The 18,792-nt window shown below is 45.2% G+C and overlaps 1 protein-coding gene across 3 annotated transcripts in view; it reads left to right on the top strand.

The window, feature by feature from the left end:
* srgap1a (SLIT-ROBO Rho GTPase activating protein 1a) overlaps positions 1-18,792 on the top strand; it is a 61,888-nt gene that overhangs the window by 13,466 nt on the left and 29,630 nt on the right. For all 3 annotated transcript variants that reach the window (XM_037450687.2, XM_037450686.2, XM_037450688.2), the window contains exons 2-3: positions 9,382-9,577; positions 13,786-13,948. In XM_037450687.2, coding sequence (XP_037306584.1) covers positions 9,382-9,577; positions 13,786-13,948 — 359 coding nt within the window. The remainder of the gene's footprint in view (positions 1-9,381; positions 9,578-13,785; positions 13,949-18,792) is intronic.

Here is an 18,792-nt window from a genome sequence, read left to right as displayed (position 1 = left end):
CGGCCCCGCTGCTGGCTTTACCCGATCAAAGGGCCAGAAACCACACATCCTGAAAGGTGCTTTTTTTGTGGCGAGGGAAGTAACATACAGGAGCAGAAGAAGCTGTTGTTTTCCTTCTCTGTGTAGTGGATACATTTCAAACTGGGGCTGGGTGGTATATCGGTTTTAAATTTCCTTACGGTATGACTTTTTCACTTACCGTCATACCGGTGCATAGCTGTAACATGATGTTGTCGCTCGTGAGCAGCCAGTAAAATACAATGTTCAGTGCTCATTGCCAAGTGAGCAGCGGACGGAGCTACTTGTCTTACTATTATTGAGATTGAGTCATTGTTATAACCTTATATCAACAATTAATAACACGCTTTAACATGGTAAAACACCAGTAACAGTTTTTTACACATTAATACATAATTCGTAACACTAATAATTTATAAAATTGTCGCGCCAAACTGCATGCTGAGTACAGCTTGCAAGAACTCTGTCACTACATGAAAACACGGAATGGAGCTATAGATGAGAGGCAACAATTTTCTTTGACAAAAATTGCATTATTATTATTCTATTTTTGGTTGATTCTGGCTGGGAGGTCCAGCTTTGTATGTGACATCGCCACTGTATTCATGTACAGTCCTGTCCTTTCCTTCCTCTGGCTCATCGCTGGCCCACTGAGTCTGTACTGGGGGAACATGTCGGAAACCTAAGCAGGCAGCGGCTCCGGCTGGCTGCCGGCCATGGATCCCAGTGACCCAGCCCAGCTCTGGTGTCTCCGCGCGGCCGTGTGGGAAGGCAGACAAAAGAACAGGCTTTTTTAAAATAGACGTGTGCATACTGTTTGAAAGAAGGCAGATGTACAAACACATCGTGGTTCTGGGCAGACAGAGGGTGCAGGGAGGTGGCTGTGTAGATCGCCTGGTTGCACAATGGAGGCAGGTAGGGCCGACACCGTGAAGATGAACGTTCATACAACCAGGCATGTATCACGGTACCAACCCAACTACATTTGCTTCATTCACATGATGGGTTGTATTTCAGCTTGAATCCTAGTTCCTCAAACCATCACTATATCCTCACTAGAGGTGCAGCGGATCTCAAGCACTACTACCACGAACCCTGACCGTTACATGAGATGATCTGCGAAAAGAATCACAGTTTTAGTACTAATGCCATTCTTAGGTTGTTCTTATTTTAGGCTCTGTGGAATCTGTCAGTGCCGAGAAGTCTGTAACGCAGCTGCCAATCACTGCTGGTGAATTATGATCCAACTGTCAAATGGGCTCAAGAATCTGTAGCTGCACTGCCGGTTTCTCCCATAAGTTGTTTTTGGAGATAAACCTTTTGTAGTACCGTGTGGCTGCAATGCGAGACGGCTCGCTTTGTTTAAATGCTCACTTGTCGGCCAGGTATCAACCTTTTCCTTTTTATTATTTTTTTTTTTCAAACCTTTTGCGGGGGGGGGGGTTAATACCGCCGTGACTGAGACGCCAGCAAACAAACCGACTTGCAGGAAGTGGGGTGGTCACTGGCAGCCCAGAGTACCATCCGAGGCCGTCGATGAGCCTGACCAGAGGGAGACGGATGGAGAGGGGAGGGGGCTTGTGGAGCGTGTTGGTAACAGAGCTGTCAAACGGATGCCCACCAATGGAAGTGTGTCTGTAGTGCGGTCTGCATACGGTCTTTCACCGTTTGTTAAAGCAGAGTCTCTGGCTGCACGCTTTGGTTTGTTAACCGTGAGGGGAAGTAAACATTGCTATAGATGAAAGCGTGTGCTGCTCCATTCTAGATGTTTCTCGTGTGAAACCCTCTTTTAGAGGCATTATCACCTCAGCTGTCCGACCGCAGAATTTTTCTCGCATTGTTACCCCCAAACAAACATCCCAACTCTGAGAGCGTGGGCCTGCCCGGCCAAGTCTTTAGCATGAGATTAGCTTTGTTCAAAATTAGAGGGTGACTGGCTGTGTTGACATATGAGCTCCAGCTATGAGCTTCCATCCCTAAAATCCCCAAACCAAGGTACAAAGACAGGCCAGATGCAAGGCGAGGTGTCACTTTTCATTTGAAAAAGCATAACAAGCCAGTACATCTGAGCTGTATGTTATGTGTTTTTCCAATTTTTACTTTATGGGGTGGCCTTTCATTTAAAACAAGAGGGCCTGTCCCTGAAACAGAGATTACGTGTCTGTTTTTCTTTCACACCAAAGGTCCCTTCAGGGCACCAGACAGAGCAGCTGGGAATGTTCTAGAGATGAAGGAGAAAAGTGGGTGAGGTCCGGCCAAGAGACTGAATGAGATCAGTGCACTCCTCACAGATTGTCCTCTCTGAGCGGCTGAGACAAATAGATGTGGCCACTTAATTTTTATCATCCTCATTGTGGAAGTGAAGCAGCGGCATCGCTCCTTTCGTCACTATTTGCATCTGTTGTTATGCTTTTTTTGTGCATTTAATTATCTCTCTTTCTGCTGGCTCTAAAAGGTTTTAGCCTGCTTCTTTGCAGCAGCTGTAGTCCACTTTGATGCAGGTACAAAGGGATTCCACTGGTGACCCAGAGCTACAGCAAAAAAAAAAGAGAATAAGCAAATTGTCCATAGAAAACTTTTCAAAGAGCTTCTGTGAATAAAGGCCTCGCCACAGCATTATTTAAAAATATCAACATTTTGGGATTGGCTTGCTTGTGTAGGGGAAAAAATGACCTTTTTTATGTTGAATTCAGATTTGGTGATCTTTGACAGCCACACATTAAGCCAATGACCAGATGGAGGCCAGCTTCACAGTGCTGGCAAGAAGAGGAATGAGAGGCGACAGGTCACTATAAAAGAGGAGTATGTTTTCACTAAACTGTGTGAACCTACCAGTGATCGTGCAGACCTGATTGCGATCTCTGAGAACTTTCTCCACAGCACGAGTAATTGGCCCATTGCTGAGAAGTTAATAGGAAATAGGATAACTACAGTAGCTCATCACCTTGCGATGTAAGCAGTCTTTGTCACCTCGCTCCGCCTTTGTGCCACAGGCTCAGTATGTTCCCAAAAACAAATCTTCTCACTTGGCTCGGGAGCTATGACCGCGTCAAAGCATGAGATGTTTTGAAAGCTGAGAAGTAGAATATGCCGCCACGAGCAACAAAAAATCTTTTGTGGACATTTTGGGACACTTTCATTGTTGGCACGACCCTGCATCGCCATAGCAATCCATTGCTACTCCTGTAGATCCAAAGTGACTTCACGTCTGCTGTTAGGGCAAGGAGCAAGCGACAGACAGGGGAACCGTTCCTATGAGAATGTAAACGCACACATGTATGCATTGCTACGCGGTTAACAGACTTGAACATGCTCCCACAGAAACCCACTCATTCACACAAATGGCGTGCACACCGGACTGGTGTCCAGATCAAACAGAATGTCTCCTGTTAACTGGCAGCTGCACAAACAGAGCTGCCTCTAAAGGCTGCTATCTCCCAGCATTCAGCTCCTCACACTATTGCATTTTGATGAAAATGATGATCCTCACAGGCCACCCGTAATGTCGGCGGTGTTTAATTTCTCCCGCTCCTGGGGGCGTTTCCTTAGCAACCGTAGCTTTTTGGCTCATGGGCCGTTTGACTGGGTGGAATCAAATTTGTGGAGACTGTTACGTTTCACTCATTGGAATGACACATTCACATCTTGACTCGGTGGATACAACTGACATAACAACGGATTTAAGTCAGGTCGTAAGGGCTCAATCACCATATTCGTATTGGTTTGTATGGATGTGGTAGCGGTGATCACAAACAGAACAGAGCAGTGCAGACAGGCTGCTGTAAAACTCGCCTCTTATAAGTCACTTGAGACGAGCAGCCCCACATTATAAAATATCCCAAAGAACTTTGGCCCAGTTCAAACTGATTTGAAGGACGCTGAGGCTTGTGGGCCGGGCTGTTTCCCACTCTCATCCAACAGTGGCTCCCTGAATCTCGGTAGCCTACAGTCCATTGGAGCTCTCTCTGCGGTTTTGGAAAGCTGATAGCATGTCAGTCAGATGTTGTAATGGGGACCACATTGCCAGCTCTAACATTTGAGATAAAGCACAGCAGTATACTGTGTGTAGTTTGGCTTTGCTTTATGTGCTCAAGAGAATCTCTTTGGTGTTGTCGGCCCGCCTGCGTTTCTTCAGTCGTTTACCGATGGCTTTGTTTCAACCTAAAATGCCGTTTGTCACCTTTTCGGTGCTCTGTTTCTTCCCAGACAGAGCAGGCGTGTTGGTAAATAGCAGTGACTGATTGGAGTCAATTAGTTGCTGATTAGAGGCAGCTGTAAATAAGGAGCACAAGGGCTTGAGAAAGGAGGACTGGTAGAGAGGCAGGAGAATGGTCGGTGAATGTGATTCCGGTCATAAATGAATGAAATTGTGACACGTCTAGGCATCCTCTTTATGCATTTGCCTCATGGCCACTCGGGCAATCTAACTGTATCAGTAATCAAATCTCCCTAGTAGGGATGTCATATGAGTGACTGCTTTGACCAGTCACGCCCAGACCAACAGCATCTGACATACCAAGCACATGACCAATTTCTTGCTGGTCCCACCAACGTAATGAAATAATTCCCAGTTCTCCTCTACATTGTGCAGGCTTTAGTCACCGCTACTGTTGTGTAAAAGTGTGTTGTGATGAACTCACTCATTGGCCCTGATGAGTCAGGAAGTTAAATGCATCTGGGAGAGGCGCAAGGATGCTGCAGCTAGCATGATATCGGTCAAGTGGGCGTTGCCTAGACAACGCTAGGGCTTGGGAGCTGTTGGCTTAAAGGCCACTACTGACTGAGGGCTTTAGCGCAATGTTGTTTTTGAATTTTCATATAGTAATTGATTGTTTCTGTTCGAATAGTCTTTGTCCTTTTAACTACAGTGCAATTGTGTTTTAGCCTGGACCTACATTATTATTGTGACCAAGCAACAGAAATGGAATACTGATATGTGCAATAAAGTAACTCGACCCAAAGGCCATCAGAGGAAAACGGCACTACTCCTGAAAAAAATAGTTCAAACGAAATACAATTCAAACGAGCACATGGAGAAATTGAATTCTTTGTTACATGTTTTGGCCATAAGCCAGCGTTTCCCCTGGGTTTACATTATTGGATGGTTGGAAAGCACTGCATAAACCTTTCGTAGTCTAACGCTGTTGGGGAAAAGGCACTTGTCAGTGTTCGCTGTAGCGGTCCTTTAAGTGTCTTCCCAACTGGTCCAGGGTCCGGCATGTCGGTGATAAAACCCTCCATGGCGGACGATTTCCAGAAGAGCCAGTCACCCTGCTGGCCTCTAGTTCCTTTTCATCCGCCTCTCATTGACCGAGGGGAGGGAGAGTTGCAGGTGTGGGTGTGCAGAGACGTTCAGAGTGCTTCCAGAAGTGTGTCTCACATCTGGGATTTGGTTATTAAGAGTGGATGGACTGTGCTGGTAGCCTCGGTAGGCACGTGCCGCCATCGGCATGATTCCAACTCAATAACTGCCGCATGCCTATCTGGGTTTCTTCCTGCACGCTTCTTTTGTTATATTATATAGTCCAAACTTTTCTTATTTTGTGCTGGCCCACTAATGTATTGTAACAGTTACAGGCAGGAATGTATAGTCTGCACGCACCCTCGCCACAAGACTCGACATAAAAAAACAGCTCTCTGTGCGATGAGTCGGGCGCTTCTGGAAAACAGCAATGCGGTAGGCCCACACATCCTTTTACCTTTGAACCTACTTTTTAGTTTAATTTTTGCCACACGGCATCCCTTTATCAAAGAATCAGGAGGATGAATGATCGGCCTGCAATTATTCAGTTTGGCAGGGGGGCCTAGTTGTATTATCAGAAACCTGCCAGAGGAAGCAGGGCTGTGGACGCTCGTCTCTTTCTGCCGTGCGACTGCAATTGAAAGCTCGTGCTCTGTTTAAAAACTCATCGGACGTTTTTCAATTAGCTTTGATGATATTTATCCCGTCTGGTATACAGCCTCCCCAAGAGGCACGGACAACTTCCCCCAAAATCCGAGATTGGATGCAGATGGTGACCCCCACCCCACCCCCCCACCCAACCCCTCCTTCACCCCAGGCCTCAGCTGCTATTTCAGGTGCTACCAATGACGGCATGTGGCAATGCAGCTGTGGGACTGATGTGGGACGGGGTGTCCCAGATAGCTGTCGTGGAGGACGGTGCAGTGTTTTCTGGTTCCCATTGAGTATAACGCCACTGCACTCGGCGTACGTGGCGCATGCTCTGGAGACGCCGTTATAGGACGTGTTAGGATGCAGGTTGTTGGGTTCAGGAGAGTGGAAGAAACTCTCTGACAGTCGGTGAGTTTTTTTTTAGTTTTTTTTAACTGAAGCCCAGATTTTCTCTCTGTAGATCAACAACGGGGGTCAGTACCCATCCGGCCGACGCAGCGGTTTCTTTGACAATAGAAGCGGCCTCTCTGGCAAATCAGACGCATCCCAAATTGCAACTTTGGACATATTTCCCACTGTGAATGGGGTTATGGGAAGTATGCGACGTGGACTCCCAAAGAAGCAGTTGGATAACATCCAGTACAGCAACAAAAGGGTCTTTGGTCCAAACTGATCCGCTCAGAGATCCAAACAGCGCACTTTCATTGTCCATATTATCCACATTGTGTGCACTCCGGACTACACTGGACCATCAGTCAGCTGCAATTATTGCTGACAACTTTAATGCTGCAATTGGCTGTCCACTCACGTCATTAGATAACGGACTGATGGTGAAAGCGTCTGGAGTTTTTGGCAGATTGTTTGCTTGAGATGTATCGACAATCCGTTGTTGTATTCCGGCAACATTGATCTATTGCTCCGCTCTGGGTTTCCTGTCGTATCATTGCAACACATTGCACAGGTGCTCTCATTTCCCCAGTTTGAAAGGGATCACAGAGGGCTTTGATGCCTACCCTCCACACACACACACACACACACACACACACACACAGAACCCTTGGCACCGAGGCCTCCACACGTGTTTACCATAGAGATGACCTCAGTAGCAGAGGAATGCACATGTATTAGTAGAACAACACTCGGTAAGATGGATCTCACTTTGGTTTCCTGCCGTTGGATTTTTAAAGAAGACCTTGTGTGTGCCGGTCTGGTCGTGTCACTTCTGTAAGAATCCCACGGGACAGCTGATGTGGCCTGCCTTCAGGCCCTGAAGGGATTTATACATTCAAATATTTGCCTGTTGTAATTGTCCGACCGTAATCGTGGGTTGGGAAGGCCAAATTACGGCCTGTTGCCCCTTTTTAAATGATAATAAATATATATAATAAATTGCTGCATTTGTAAATTGCAAAGTTTAAACACCCGATATCTACCTCATTTAGATAAAATATGTCTGTACCTCTTGGTACAGATACATACTTACAGATTTTTGAGCAGCAAGGCCCCACACAATTCTATTCAAGTAAAAAGAAATGTTAAAAACACACTAGTTTCAGAAAGTGACAAACCTGACAGGTGGTTTTAACAAATTCCTCCATTTTTCAACTTGGTCTTACAGCTTCAACGGCCATTGTTAGAGTGGGAAAATGAATGCTTAAACGAGTTTTGCGTGTGCAGTCGAGAGTGTAATTGTGTTAAATGATCCAGTACGTTTCTTTTGTGTCAGACCCACAGAGCTTTGTGTTAATCCCCACATCCTCTGGAGATTACCTACTCATCAAAAGGGACCAGGTGAACTTTACTGCAGTGACGTTTAAAACAAACCCGACTCTCGGGGCTCATTGTGTGACTCCCTGTTCTCTTAATAGCCTGGTGGTGTTTAAGTTGTCCATTGCAGTCGAGGCTCTGCCTTGCTGTTGAGATCCTATCGTCCAGTGTAATGATGACAGTAGTGCACTCAGTCTAACTGCTGTATTAAGCTTTTTTTTAGATTTAGTGTTGCCGACACACCTTCCTTTCGTCCCGTCCGTCTCCGTCTAAGTGGTTTATTCCCCCCCCCCCCCCAGTGCTAGATGGAAGGAGCTGCTTCTTACTCAACCTAAATCGTTAATTTATCAAGATTGTGATGAGAACTAATACTGATTAATGGAGCGGGCCCCTTTGGTAATTTGATTACTGCATTAGGGACACGAGTGCATGCACACACACACACAAATACAGCTCCCACCCGTTGTTCTTCTGGAAGCTTTCTAATTGAGTCAGCAGTAGATTGACCCCGAACCAGCCCGTCGTTCTGAACTATGGCATCCCATAAAAGTTCTCAGGGGTATTTTGGCTTCCTACAAAGACATCTGTTGCTATTAGACTGCTTCTTCCGGAAGCTGGTCATTTAGGCACAGCATCTTTTCAGGAGCTTTTCCCTCCATGGAACACTTATAACACTGTCTCTGAAGACTCGTTGTGTTAAATAATTTAAAATGATTTAAATAGAAAGCTGACCATAAGTGCACTACACTTGAGGTCTCCTCCAACAGTGGCAATTAGTGTTTGCATTATCAATACCCTACATTGAGGACCATAAGGTGCACATGTAACTGTGCCTGAAATAGTTATCCTTGTCTTGTTCTGCCAATATTATGGCAAAGGCCCCACATGTTTTGGTCCAGGAAGTTGTACAGGCATGTTGCAGCCTAAGTGCGTTCTGTCCTTCATATGAGGGATCTCTCTGTGCCCTCCCATTGGTGTTGACGTGGCTCTAAATCACTCCATTAATCCGTTTTCCTCTGCGAAAGATGTCTGGCCCAGGCTGTTTTCCATTAGGAGAAGTGTGTGCGTGTCCGCGCGTGTGTGTGTGTATGTGTGTGTGTTCATGCTGAGGATTTACAATTCAATGAGGGGTGCTCTGACAGGCGTGATTCCTCAGAAAGGACCTCAGAGGGTAATTCACCTGCAACTTGTTGAAGTTAAGCCAGCTGCCACACCTCTGCTTACATAAGTGGGTTTTCAGACTTGGGCACGAGGTTGTGTGTGTTTGGCCCACCCAGTGCTTTAACTCTGGATGTTGGGAATCAGGATCCATTCATCCTGGAGATATTTTCAGTCTTAATCAAACACATGAGACCAGTTAAGCCCACCTCAGCATCTGTAGCACTGGAACTACATGTCTTGCTGGTTCAAGGGTCTTTTCTACTATTAATTATGTTCATAGCCATTGGGTTCTGATTTGTCAATCTGTGCACTGAAGTAGCTTCAGTGCGTTTTAAAGAAATGCTGTCAAACCTGTGACTGCTGCCATTTTTAGCCTGTACATTTTTATAAGTTGGCCAAAGTGAATCATGACACTTGTACCGGGGTCCGTCGTTCTGCGCTCTTCACTGCAATACTTGTACTGACGGTTTCCTTCTAAAACGAAACTCCTCCCGGCTCTGGCTGCACCCTAATCCATTTGTTGTCTTTCCTGGTCTCCTCAGAGATCCGCGCCCAGTTGGTGGAACAGCAGAAATGTATGGACCAGCAGACGGAGATGAGGGTCCAGCTTCTGCAAGACCTCCAGGATTTCTTCAGGAAGAAGGCGGAGATTGAGATGGAGTACTCCAGAAACCTGGAGAAACTGGCCGAACGCTTCATGGCGAAGACGCGCAGCACCAAGGATCACCAGCAGTACAAGTGAGGAGAGGCTGCCTCTGTGCTCAGTTTGTTTAGGATGTCATCCAGGCTGCTGGCTCATTATGTCACATTCACTTAGCTGGAGAGCTTTGCAAAATGCTCTATGATGTAATGCAATCCACCACTGTATTGTTCAGGAGAACATTTCTGGGCAGAATGTCTGCTTCCTTATTCACATAATCTCTGATCTTTTTCATCAATATCAAAACCAAAACAAGTCTGTATCATTATAAGGTATCTGTCTAGAAGAAACAGAAACTTGAATTTAGCCTTATCTTGGTTCCATAGACCTCATTTCATAACCTGAAATACACCTGAAGTACATTCGGGAAAGAGATTCTTCATCTAACTGATTGTAGGAGGTTGGTCCCCCCCCCCCCCCCCCCCCCCCCCCCTAGCGCCCCTCACCTTCCACGTCCACGGTGCGTCTGGTGCTGCCTGTATTACTCGGTAGGAGTCCGCTCATGGGAAAGCCTGGCATTAGCATATTCTTTGAGCTTGTGGTGGGAATGAAAATAAAGCGTATGTTTGTCCTTTCCGTCTGCAAATAGCCCCTTACGCCCCGTCTGCAGCTCCGATGGCTCTAGCAGCTGTGTGTAGCTGGTGGAGGGACTCTGCTACGGCGCTCTGTGGATTCCATGGCGCGATACACAGTCTGGTCACTTCATTCACAGGGGTAAACATTTGGAAAAGGGGCTAGGAGCATATTTCTTCAGTAAACACAAGATGTCTGAATAACATTAAAAACCTTCCTGTGGGTTTTTTTTAAAATAATTTGGCCTATTTATTTATACTCTCATAAACTGCACTCGCACAGTGAGACTTCTGTCCCGTCCGTTTTCTCTGCGTTGTTAGCGTTGGACGGACCTGTTTGCGGGCTGGGGGGGGGGGGAAGAAGAGTTTTACTCTGTTGCCTAAAGCCAGTATTCATGTGACGGGTCTGTGAAGTCGGCAGAATGCTAACGTAGCATTAATATAAATGGATCAACCTGTGGATAATGAATCTATAATAGCTGTATTCAGACAGAGGCCACTGTCATTGCTGTGAGTGGCGCTGCATTTTTAGAGATCTTGTTTACTTGCCACATTCAACGCAATTTTAACAGATGCAAACACACCCAGCTTCCATGAGAAAAACACCCCGCCGTAACATGTAGTGTAGACTGTGTCACTTTAACAACAATTACATGAAATCTTTTTCTTTGGCTTCAGAATATCATACGAAGAGACTTTGGCGCTCCTTAGCATTCAGGATGTCGGGCAACTCTGTGGATGCATCTGTGGGTTTGGATTCAAATGGCGGGAAGGAAAAGGTTCAATTCTACTAGCGTCTTCCTATCTACTTCCTGTGAGGAAACAAAGCGACAGAACCACGTCTCAATGTCCAGGCCTCAGCGGCAGGCTGTGGGAGAGCCACTCATTCTGGTCTGCCATGTTTGATTGCGTTTCAGTGGCTGTTTGCACACGGCACAAAAGCACAAATGTGGGCAAATACATCACCCGTCTCGCTCTCTTTTTCTTGAAAAAACACATGCACACAACCAGATACTGTATTATGCAAAGTTTGTCTTGGGAGGGACATGTTGAGCAAATTTATCATTAAATTATCTATAATGCGATAATCTTAAATGGCGGCCTTTTTATCCAAAATTTCTGCATCTTGTTAAAGGACTTTCTATCTTTGTTTGAAGATAAAGAGTCTGTGGAACATACTGTGACTGTATACTGTAGATATTGCCAGACGTTGAATTCAGCTTGAGTGGCAAAGAACAAAGTTGACTGAGGTCAAAAAGCATTTGTTATTCACCAAATAATAATCAAACTACTTGATTAGAAATATCAAAGGGTTAGGCACTGCTGCTTTTCTATTTCAAACTTGAATCTTTCCTCGGAGTGATGTGATCACTTTGTTGTGGTACGGCAGAGACTCTCTGATAACTTTTTGTACTTGAATGACATTCGTCGGCCCGCAGCAATAAAAGCCCCCACCGAGGTACATTATTGAACGATGTTATCAGTTGGGAACTAGAGGACTTTGCCATTTTGGCTCCATTGCTGATAAGGGCTCCTGTTTCAGTGGCCTGCATACTGAAGTGGTGATTATCCTTTATTGTCTGCATCCTGCCGCTGAAAGAGATTGCAAGTATGTTAACATTGGACCCTGGTTGTGCACTACATGAATGGACAGAACACAAGCTCACATTGATGGGCACTAGCGAGTTGCTAATAAGTTATTTTTCTCACTCAACCCCCCCCCCCCCCCCCCCCCCCCCACTCCACCCGGCTGTCCTGGACAGTTTCTTTTCATACCTGTGTTTTAGCCCCTCGGGGTCCCGCCGGTCTGTCTGAGTCTGTCTGACCCAGTTCCTGCCGGCTGAGGGAGGGAAGTGATGACACCAGGAGATTTTCCTGTCATTGAGAAGGAGTAAGCAACTCCCAGAGGTTGTCAGTCCCCTCCCCTCGTTTCATGTTGCGTCTTCTCTTCATTGCAGACCTCTGATTTGATTTAAGCCTCATCGCACAACATGTTTTCTCTTAAAACCTGGGTTTTCTAAACACAACCTCAGTTCACAAGGGCTTTAAAATGATTTCTGGTCTTTTTATTTTCTGCTTTTATTTTTGCTGCTTCGAAATTCCATTGTGTTTAAACGTAGCTAATTAAATCTGTTTAAAATGCAAAAGGGGTATTAGCTGCCAAAGTGAACTGTTATGCATCCTCAATCAAGCTGGTTACAAAATGGTTGCAGGCGGAAATAATCGGAAAACACACGACTGCTTTGGAAGTCCAGGACATTATTTGTATGCTTCTGCATAGGTTCATAATGTGTGATGTCCAGCTTCATGTCAGTGGACACCTAGATATTATGCTCCTTTACATTTGCAAAAATCACACTGGCTGTCTCCACTTATCTAGATTCTGGGCCACAGTATGTAAGTATTACACGTACATATTCTTAGCTGATACATAATGCAGGAAGGATGTATGATAATTGTTCTTGCCTTCTCTTCTCTTGCCCAGGCATCTTTAGCTAAATCAGTTTTTTCATCCTCCTACAGTACTTCCTGGTGTCTTTGAAAGCGTCTGTGCTCTCGGATGTTTTTCATGTCTGAGTGGCTTTATCAAATGTATTTTGCTTCCTGTTTTTGCAGGCCCTTCATTCGAAGAAACTGTTCATTTTTACTCTTGCGGCAAACGGGCAAATTCAGGGCCAGGTCACATGCGAGTGAGCGCAGAGTTTCACCTGTTGTGTTGACAAGTGCATGGAAAACTAACTTTGTGAGGGGCAAGCACATGCCAGTCTACATATGGTTCCTGCCGGACTTGACCCCGAACCCGCTTTGACACCTCTCTACGATAAAGGCACACACTCATATATATTCACTTGTGCTGTTTACAGGCGGGAGGAATGTTATAGGTTAAACCCAGAGGAAATCGGCGTGCAGGCCAGAGCTTATGCAGGGCCCCCAGCTTGCTCTGGTCTGGACAATGTCCTACAGTTCGCTTGGCAGCAGCCGGCACACAACACAGGAAACGGCTCTCGCTCCAGTATTTCATTTCCTTTTTTCTTCTTTTCTTTGGATCCAGGTCTCCTTCTCCTTTTCCTGTGACGTCTCTTCCCTTTCTTGTCTGTTGTCTGTGACAACATTTTGCACATTCTACGTTTCGACTTAAAAAACATCAAGATTTCTCCAACTTTATTCATCTAAGTGTATTTAAAACCTGTGGAACACTGTTTGCTGGTTGAAGGAAGTCAGCTAGACTCAGCACTGCAAGATCACTGCCCCAGAAATGTCACTGGTGATGTATTTCCAACTTAAATGCGTAGTTAGCGTTATATGTGGAGAACTTTTCCAGGCCAGAACCAGGGGTATGTGGGACATTTAACATCAAGGGAGGCCTATGACGCATCTCACTTCTACTTTAGTAGCAGGTCCTTGTGCACTTTTGGACCTCCTGCTCGTGGAGAAACTGCCCCAATCTTCTTGCAAAAATGACAAATGTGGTCTTTAGTGATTTGAGCGGAGACAGATGCACAGAGATGTTGAAATCCACCGACCCAAACCTTAAAGAGGTACTTATGAGCAGCCAAACGTCTCGACTATGGAGCGGGTTTTCAGTCTGACGTATGTTGTTGTATGACATGTTGTTTCACATGGATCTTTGGACGGCTGATGTGACAGCAGATTGTTCCCCTGTTTTTATTTAGAAAGGACCAGAACCTGCTGTCTCCGGTCAACTGTTGGTACCTGCTGCTGAACCAGGTGAGGAGGGAGAGTAAGGACCACGCAACACTGAGTGACATCTACCTCAACAACGTCATCATGAGGTTCATGCAGATCAGTGAGGACTCCACACGGCTACTAAAGAAGGTGAGGGGGCTCTCCAGAGAGCTGAATAGGGTTTTTATGATTCTATTTATGTATTTATTTAATGTCTATTTCCCTGTGGCCACCAGAACTACAATGGAGGACTTTGACTCTCAGCCTACCAACACCATGCAAGGACAAATGAATGAGGTCCCTAAAAAATGTACAAATAAATTCAAAATTCCAATCACAAACTATCAATCTACCAGAGTTTTTATCTATCTATTAAAATATTTTTTTAAAGGCACAAATTGAAACATGAAAACGGGATAACAAGGAAATTAAGTCATTATGTGGCAGTTGACATCAAGTAACAAAGTACACCTCTGGACTCCAGTTGGTGGGATGAGGGTTCAACCAAAAATAAAGCAAACCGACTGGAAAAAAAATTCAGACGACATTTGAAATATAAAACGACGCACACAAATAGGAAAAATTAGTAGTGTGGAATGTACCTGTAACAGTACAAAAAGGTACATTTTATCTTTGCTAAATTCTAAACATCGCTGTGTTTCTAGAGCTTGTTCACCTACAGACACCTCATTTCACTCGAGTTTGTTCATATATATACATATATATATATACCCCTAAAGTCTCCACTAACACAATCCAGATTTTTCATGGGGGTGAAATTGGCCGGCGGTGTCCCCAGTCACTGTTTCACTTCCATTCCACCCCTTTAATTTGACAGTATATTTAGTAGCATTACATGCAGACGTACAGTATGGAAGCTTTTTGTTTGATGAGATGACTCTCTATTGGGCTCCTGTGGTTTAGAATTCTGAATTGGAGCAGAGGAACCTCGGTCACCGCAGTTTCAGATCAGAATGCCTCCACTCTGCCGTTTGAGGACTGTGGCTTCATGGCTGAAACCGGGCCTCTGCTCGCTTTTTCCACCACGAAGACGACAACTCCCTAAAAGATCAGGAGCTCCTCTGCTGCAGGAGTCACATGAACTCACCACAAGCCTAAATTACAAAGTGCCTTTTCTTCAGAGGAGCGCCGTTGTCAGTTAAACTTTTTCTATCTGGTCCGCCTTGCTCTTTTTTTTTTTTTTTTTTTTGCTCAACTCAACCAGACCATGCCAATTCAAAAAGTGAAAGTGTCTCTTTTTTTTTGTTCCCATAGTGATTAACGTTAATGGTTGCGGTTTCATCTGATCGTATGGGGGCGTGGTCTTTACATACTCAACCACACCCCCTGTGCACAAACAGGAAGCTGCTGCGGTCATTCCCGTTTGCTAGCGTTTAAAGGCTCATGGTTTCATACAAGACGGTGTAATACAAGACATTCATGCAGTTTCTTACACGTCCCGGTCGTTGCACCCCAACCCTTTGATGATCGCAATGATTGACTGCCGTAGATGCAGATTTACGCGTTGGATCGTAACTGGAAACGCATCGTCACATCTGGTGGGAATTGTACTTCCCAAACACACTCGTCCTATCGTCGCTCCATCTGGATCATCTTTGCCTTGGAATCCGCAGTGTCTTGCCCGTTGTTGTTTTTTGAAGTTGCGTTCATGCAGTTTCTCAAGTGACATTCTGCCGACTGGGGTGAGGTCCCAGTTCACAGGAGAGCCGAGGCGCCGCTTGCCTTCTAATTAAAGCTTCCCCCGATCCTTTGATCTCAACAGAGCGTCAGTAACGAGGCACAAACAGAGAAGTCCGTTCCTCTCCTCCCCCCCCCCCCCCCCCCCATGTTACGTGGGCTTCCACTCCGCTTCGTGGAGACAGCTGTACTGTTGTCATCCTGCCAGCACATCAAAGCCCTGTGTTTGTACTTCCTTGTATGTTCAGGTCTCACGCTGTGAGGTGGAACCAGCAGTCGAGTAGCCCTGGTGTCTTCGTCAACATCCTCCGGTCGACATGTGCATTTATTTATTCAGTGCTGCACTGTGATCACTCTTCAAAACAAGCCACAGCCATAAGTTGTTTTAGATACACCCCGTTTTAGATTTCGTATTTTCGTAATTTCGTATTTTTATTTTGTTTTACAAATACTGCACCTCTGTGTCTTTATGCCTGGACAGATCTTGTATTTGCATGTATTCAGTTATTATTCATACAGCCGGCTCTTTGCTTTTTACTGTGCCTTGTTTTATTCATGGGAGTCTCGTTCTGTGGCTGCAGCTACGAGGTGGAGATCCCGAAGCTCGAGGCAGTTTAGAACTTTTTCTCAGGCAAAGCGTGTGCTGCTTCATTTTCAGGGTGTTGCCATTGTGCATGCAGACCCACGTTCCCAATGTCATGACTTGCATGGGATCGAACCAGAAAAGAACAGAGCCATCTTTAATGTTCTTCGGGACAATTGGGCTTCTCCTAAGCCCTAATGTCTATGAAAAAGGCATAGCACAATTCATTTTCTGTTTTCTGAACTCGATGCTTTAACATGCAAGCGCCCGTCTTTCTTTCTCACTCTCACTTAAATACAACTTTATTTCCCAAATCGTTGAACTATATTCATCCATTTAAATGAAAGACCCTTCAGTTGGGAAAAGCTTGTTTTTTATTAAATGTATCGGCTAACCCTTTACTTGGACTGTTTCTACAGTGACTGGACTCTCATATCTGAGCTGAGCGCCACGCACAGGCCCTGCAGGGTAGACAACTGCCATCTCTATTCAATGATTAATGTCAGTGGCAATATGAAACCCAGCACGCTCCAGACTGACTTGGTTTCTCGTCTCCAGGGCAGTTTCATCCTTCTAATGTGGTTGGAATACAGATGGCATGATCTTTTCAATGAGTTAGCCCAAACTGGAAACAACTCATGGACTTATTCGCGATATATTAATGTCAGTGTGGAACTGCTATATTAATTTATTTTATTTATTGCACATGTTATAATGGTAGGGGAAACACTGGGGCGGAACTGCCGTGTGCAGCGAGGAGTGGACAATTGTAAATGTGAAAATAAAAATAAAAAATCTTTCTTGGGGGGGGGGGGGCGGCGGGAGGAAACACTGAGTGTAATTTGAGGTGTTGTGTTGCTGCATCTCATTCAGAGTTGGAGAACACATTGGGTGTGTGATGGGGGCGCGATGTGGGTCACGTTATGAGCGACACAATTACAGACCAACTCTGAACTGGGGACCAGATCAAACTGTATATTACCAAATTCCTGATATTTTTCCCATAGTTCCCTTGTCTGAACTCTCCAACACGCCGGAGTTGGACTCTTGCCTAGTTCAAAGCTGGTTATCCAGGCTTACATGCTGTTTGCTCTCTAAATCTACCTAACCAGGTAGTGGTTGGGAAGACAGGTCACCCAGCAGGCCGCCCTATTTTCAGACAGCGGCCCGACAGCCAAGAGTCTAATCCTCTAATATTCTCAGACAGCTTTACCTGTGAAGAACAAGAGACCTGGCGTCTTTGCGCACACACCTTTCCACTAAATGCTTCCGTCGTGATCTGTTGGGTGGTGACACTTTTTTTCAGTCAATGGTTGAGCAAAAAATGTTTTTTCAGAATGAATAATCCTCCAACCTCAAATGTGTGTGTGTGTGTGTGTATGTGCAACCTAAAAATAGCCTCTTACCTGTTGCCAACACTTCAGAAGCCTCACGTGCAAAAAAAAGCGGCATCGGTGACTCATCTAATCTCAGGGCAAATCCCCTACGCAGTCCAATGTGTAGGGGCTTATTGCAATGAACAACTGCGTGCATGCAATATGACACGCGTTTTGAGTTGGAGAGGTTGGGATTATATGGTCCTGGAATTGGCTTGTTTCCTTGAGCCTATTTATCTATGCACTGGACCCTGCAGCTTACACCATCAGTTGGACTGCTCACACATTGCTTTTACCACAGGTTGCAACCATTAACACTTTTTTGAATCCTATTCATCAAATACAACAAGTTACCCAATGTTTTGCATGAAGCAACACCTCTTAAAATACTCTTATAAATGTCCTTTCAAATGAAACATTTCACATTTAAAAAATGCTTTATTGACATGTATGCCAGCTAGCTTGCTATGTTTATTGCGTGTTGCGTAAAACCCGTGTGCACACATGCCGGACAGGTCGTTTTAACCCCCCCCCCCCCCCCCTCGTTGTCACCCTGTCTATACCCCCACACAATCCTCTTACAGCCCCTGCCTGGGTGTGGCTCCCAGAATGAGATCTGTCTGAGGATAAGTGGGTTAGAGAAAGTAATATCATCCAGGTAGCAGAGCGTGATATCAACTGTAGTAGAGATCAAAAATTCATTGTCATCCTGACTCATAATCTCATAAACATGTGATACAGTATGTGAGAGCTTGTGTGAGGGAAATATGAGTGCTCCATAGTAGAATTACTAGTGCGAGCCCCTCTTAATCCATCACAGCATCACCGTTGAGCTGCATCACGCAGCCGTGAGGTGCATTAATGTCTGTCTGGCTGTCTTTGTGTGTACGTAATAGTATTACCGAGTCAGCCTTGTGGCATGGCTGATTGAGTTAACATATTTGGGGGGGAAATCTTTCACGTTGAGACGTTGAAACCAGATAATGAGTAGAACATGTGGACGGTGAAACTCGAGCTGCGTTCAATGATTTGAGTGGAAAAGCCGTCGTGACACTGAAACCACTTTCAGTCAGCGACCTTGTATTTGACACAGTATGATAAATCCACTGATCTGTTTTGTATTGTACCCTTCAAACCGCGGGTCAGTGGCTGGTCATTGTCTACCATTTGCATAAAACCCTAATATACAGTAACTCTAAAACTTTTAACCCACGTGCCATGCTTCAGTTCACTGAAAGTAGTTGCTTCAGTGTTTTTTAATGGAGATTCACTCATTCATTGCAGACAGAAATGATCAATTGGAGCCACTGTCTTTATTTAAATTGGGTATAGACTGA

The sequence above is a fragment of the Pungitius pungitius genome, chromosome 6 (genome assembly GCF_949316345.1).
Source record: "Pungitius pungitius chromosome 6, fPunPun2.1, whole genome shotgun sequence".
NCBI classification, from domain to species: domain Eukaryota; kingdom Metazoa; phylum Chordata; class Actinopteri; order Perciformes; family Gasterosteidae; genus Pungitius; species Pungitius pungitius.
The sequence above is the reverse complement of the archived record's forward strand: the minus strand, read 5'-3'. Positions and strand labels throughout refer to the sequence as shown.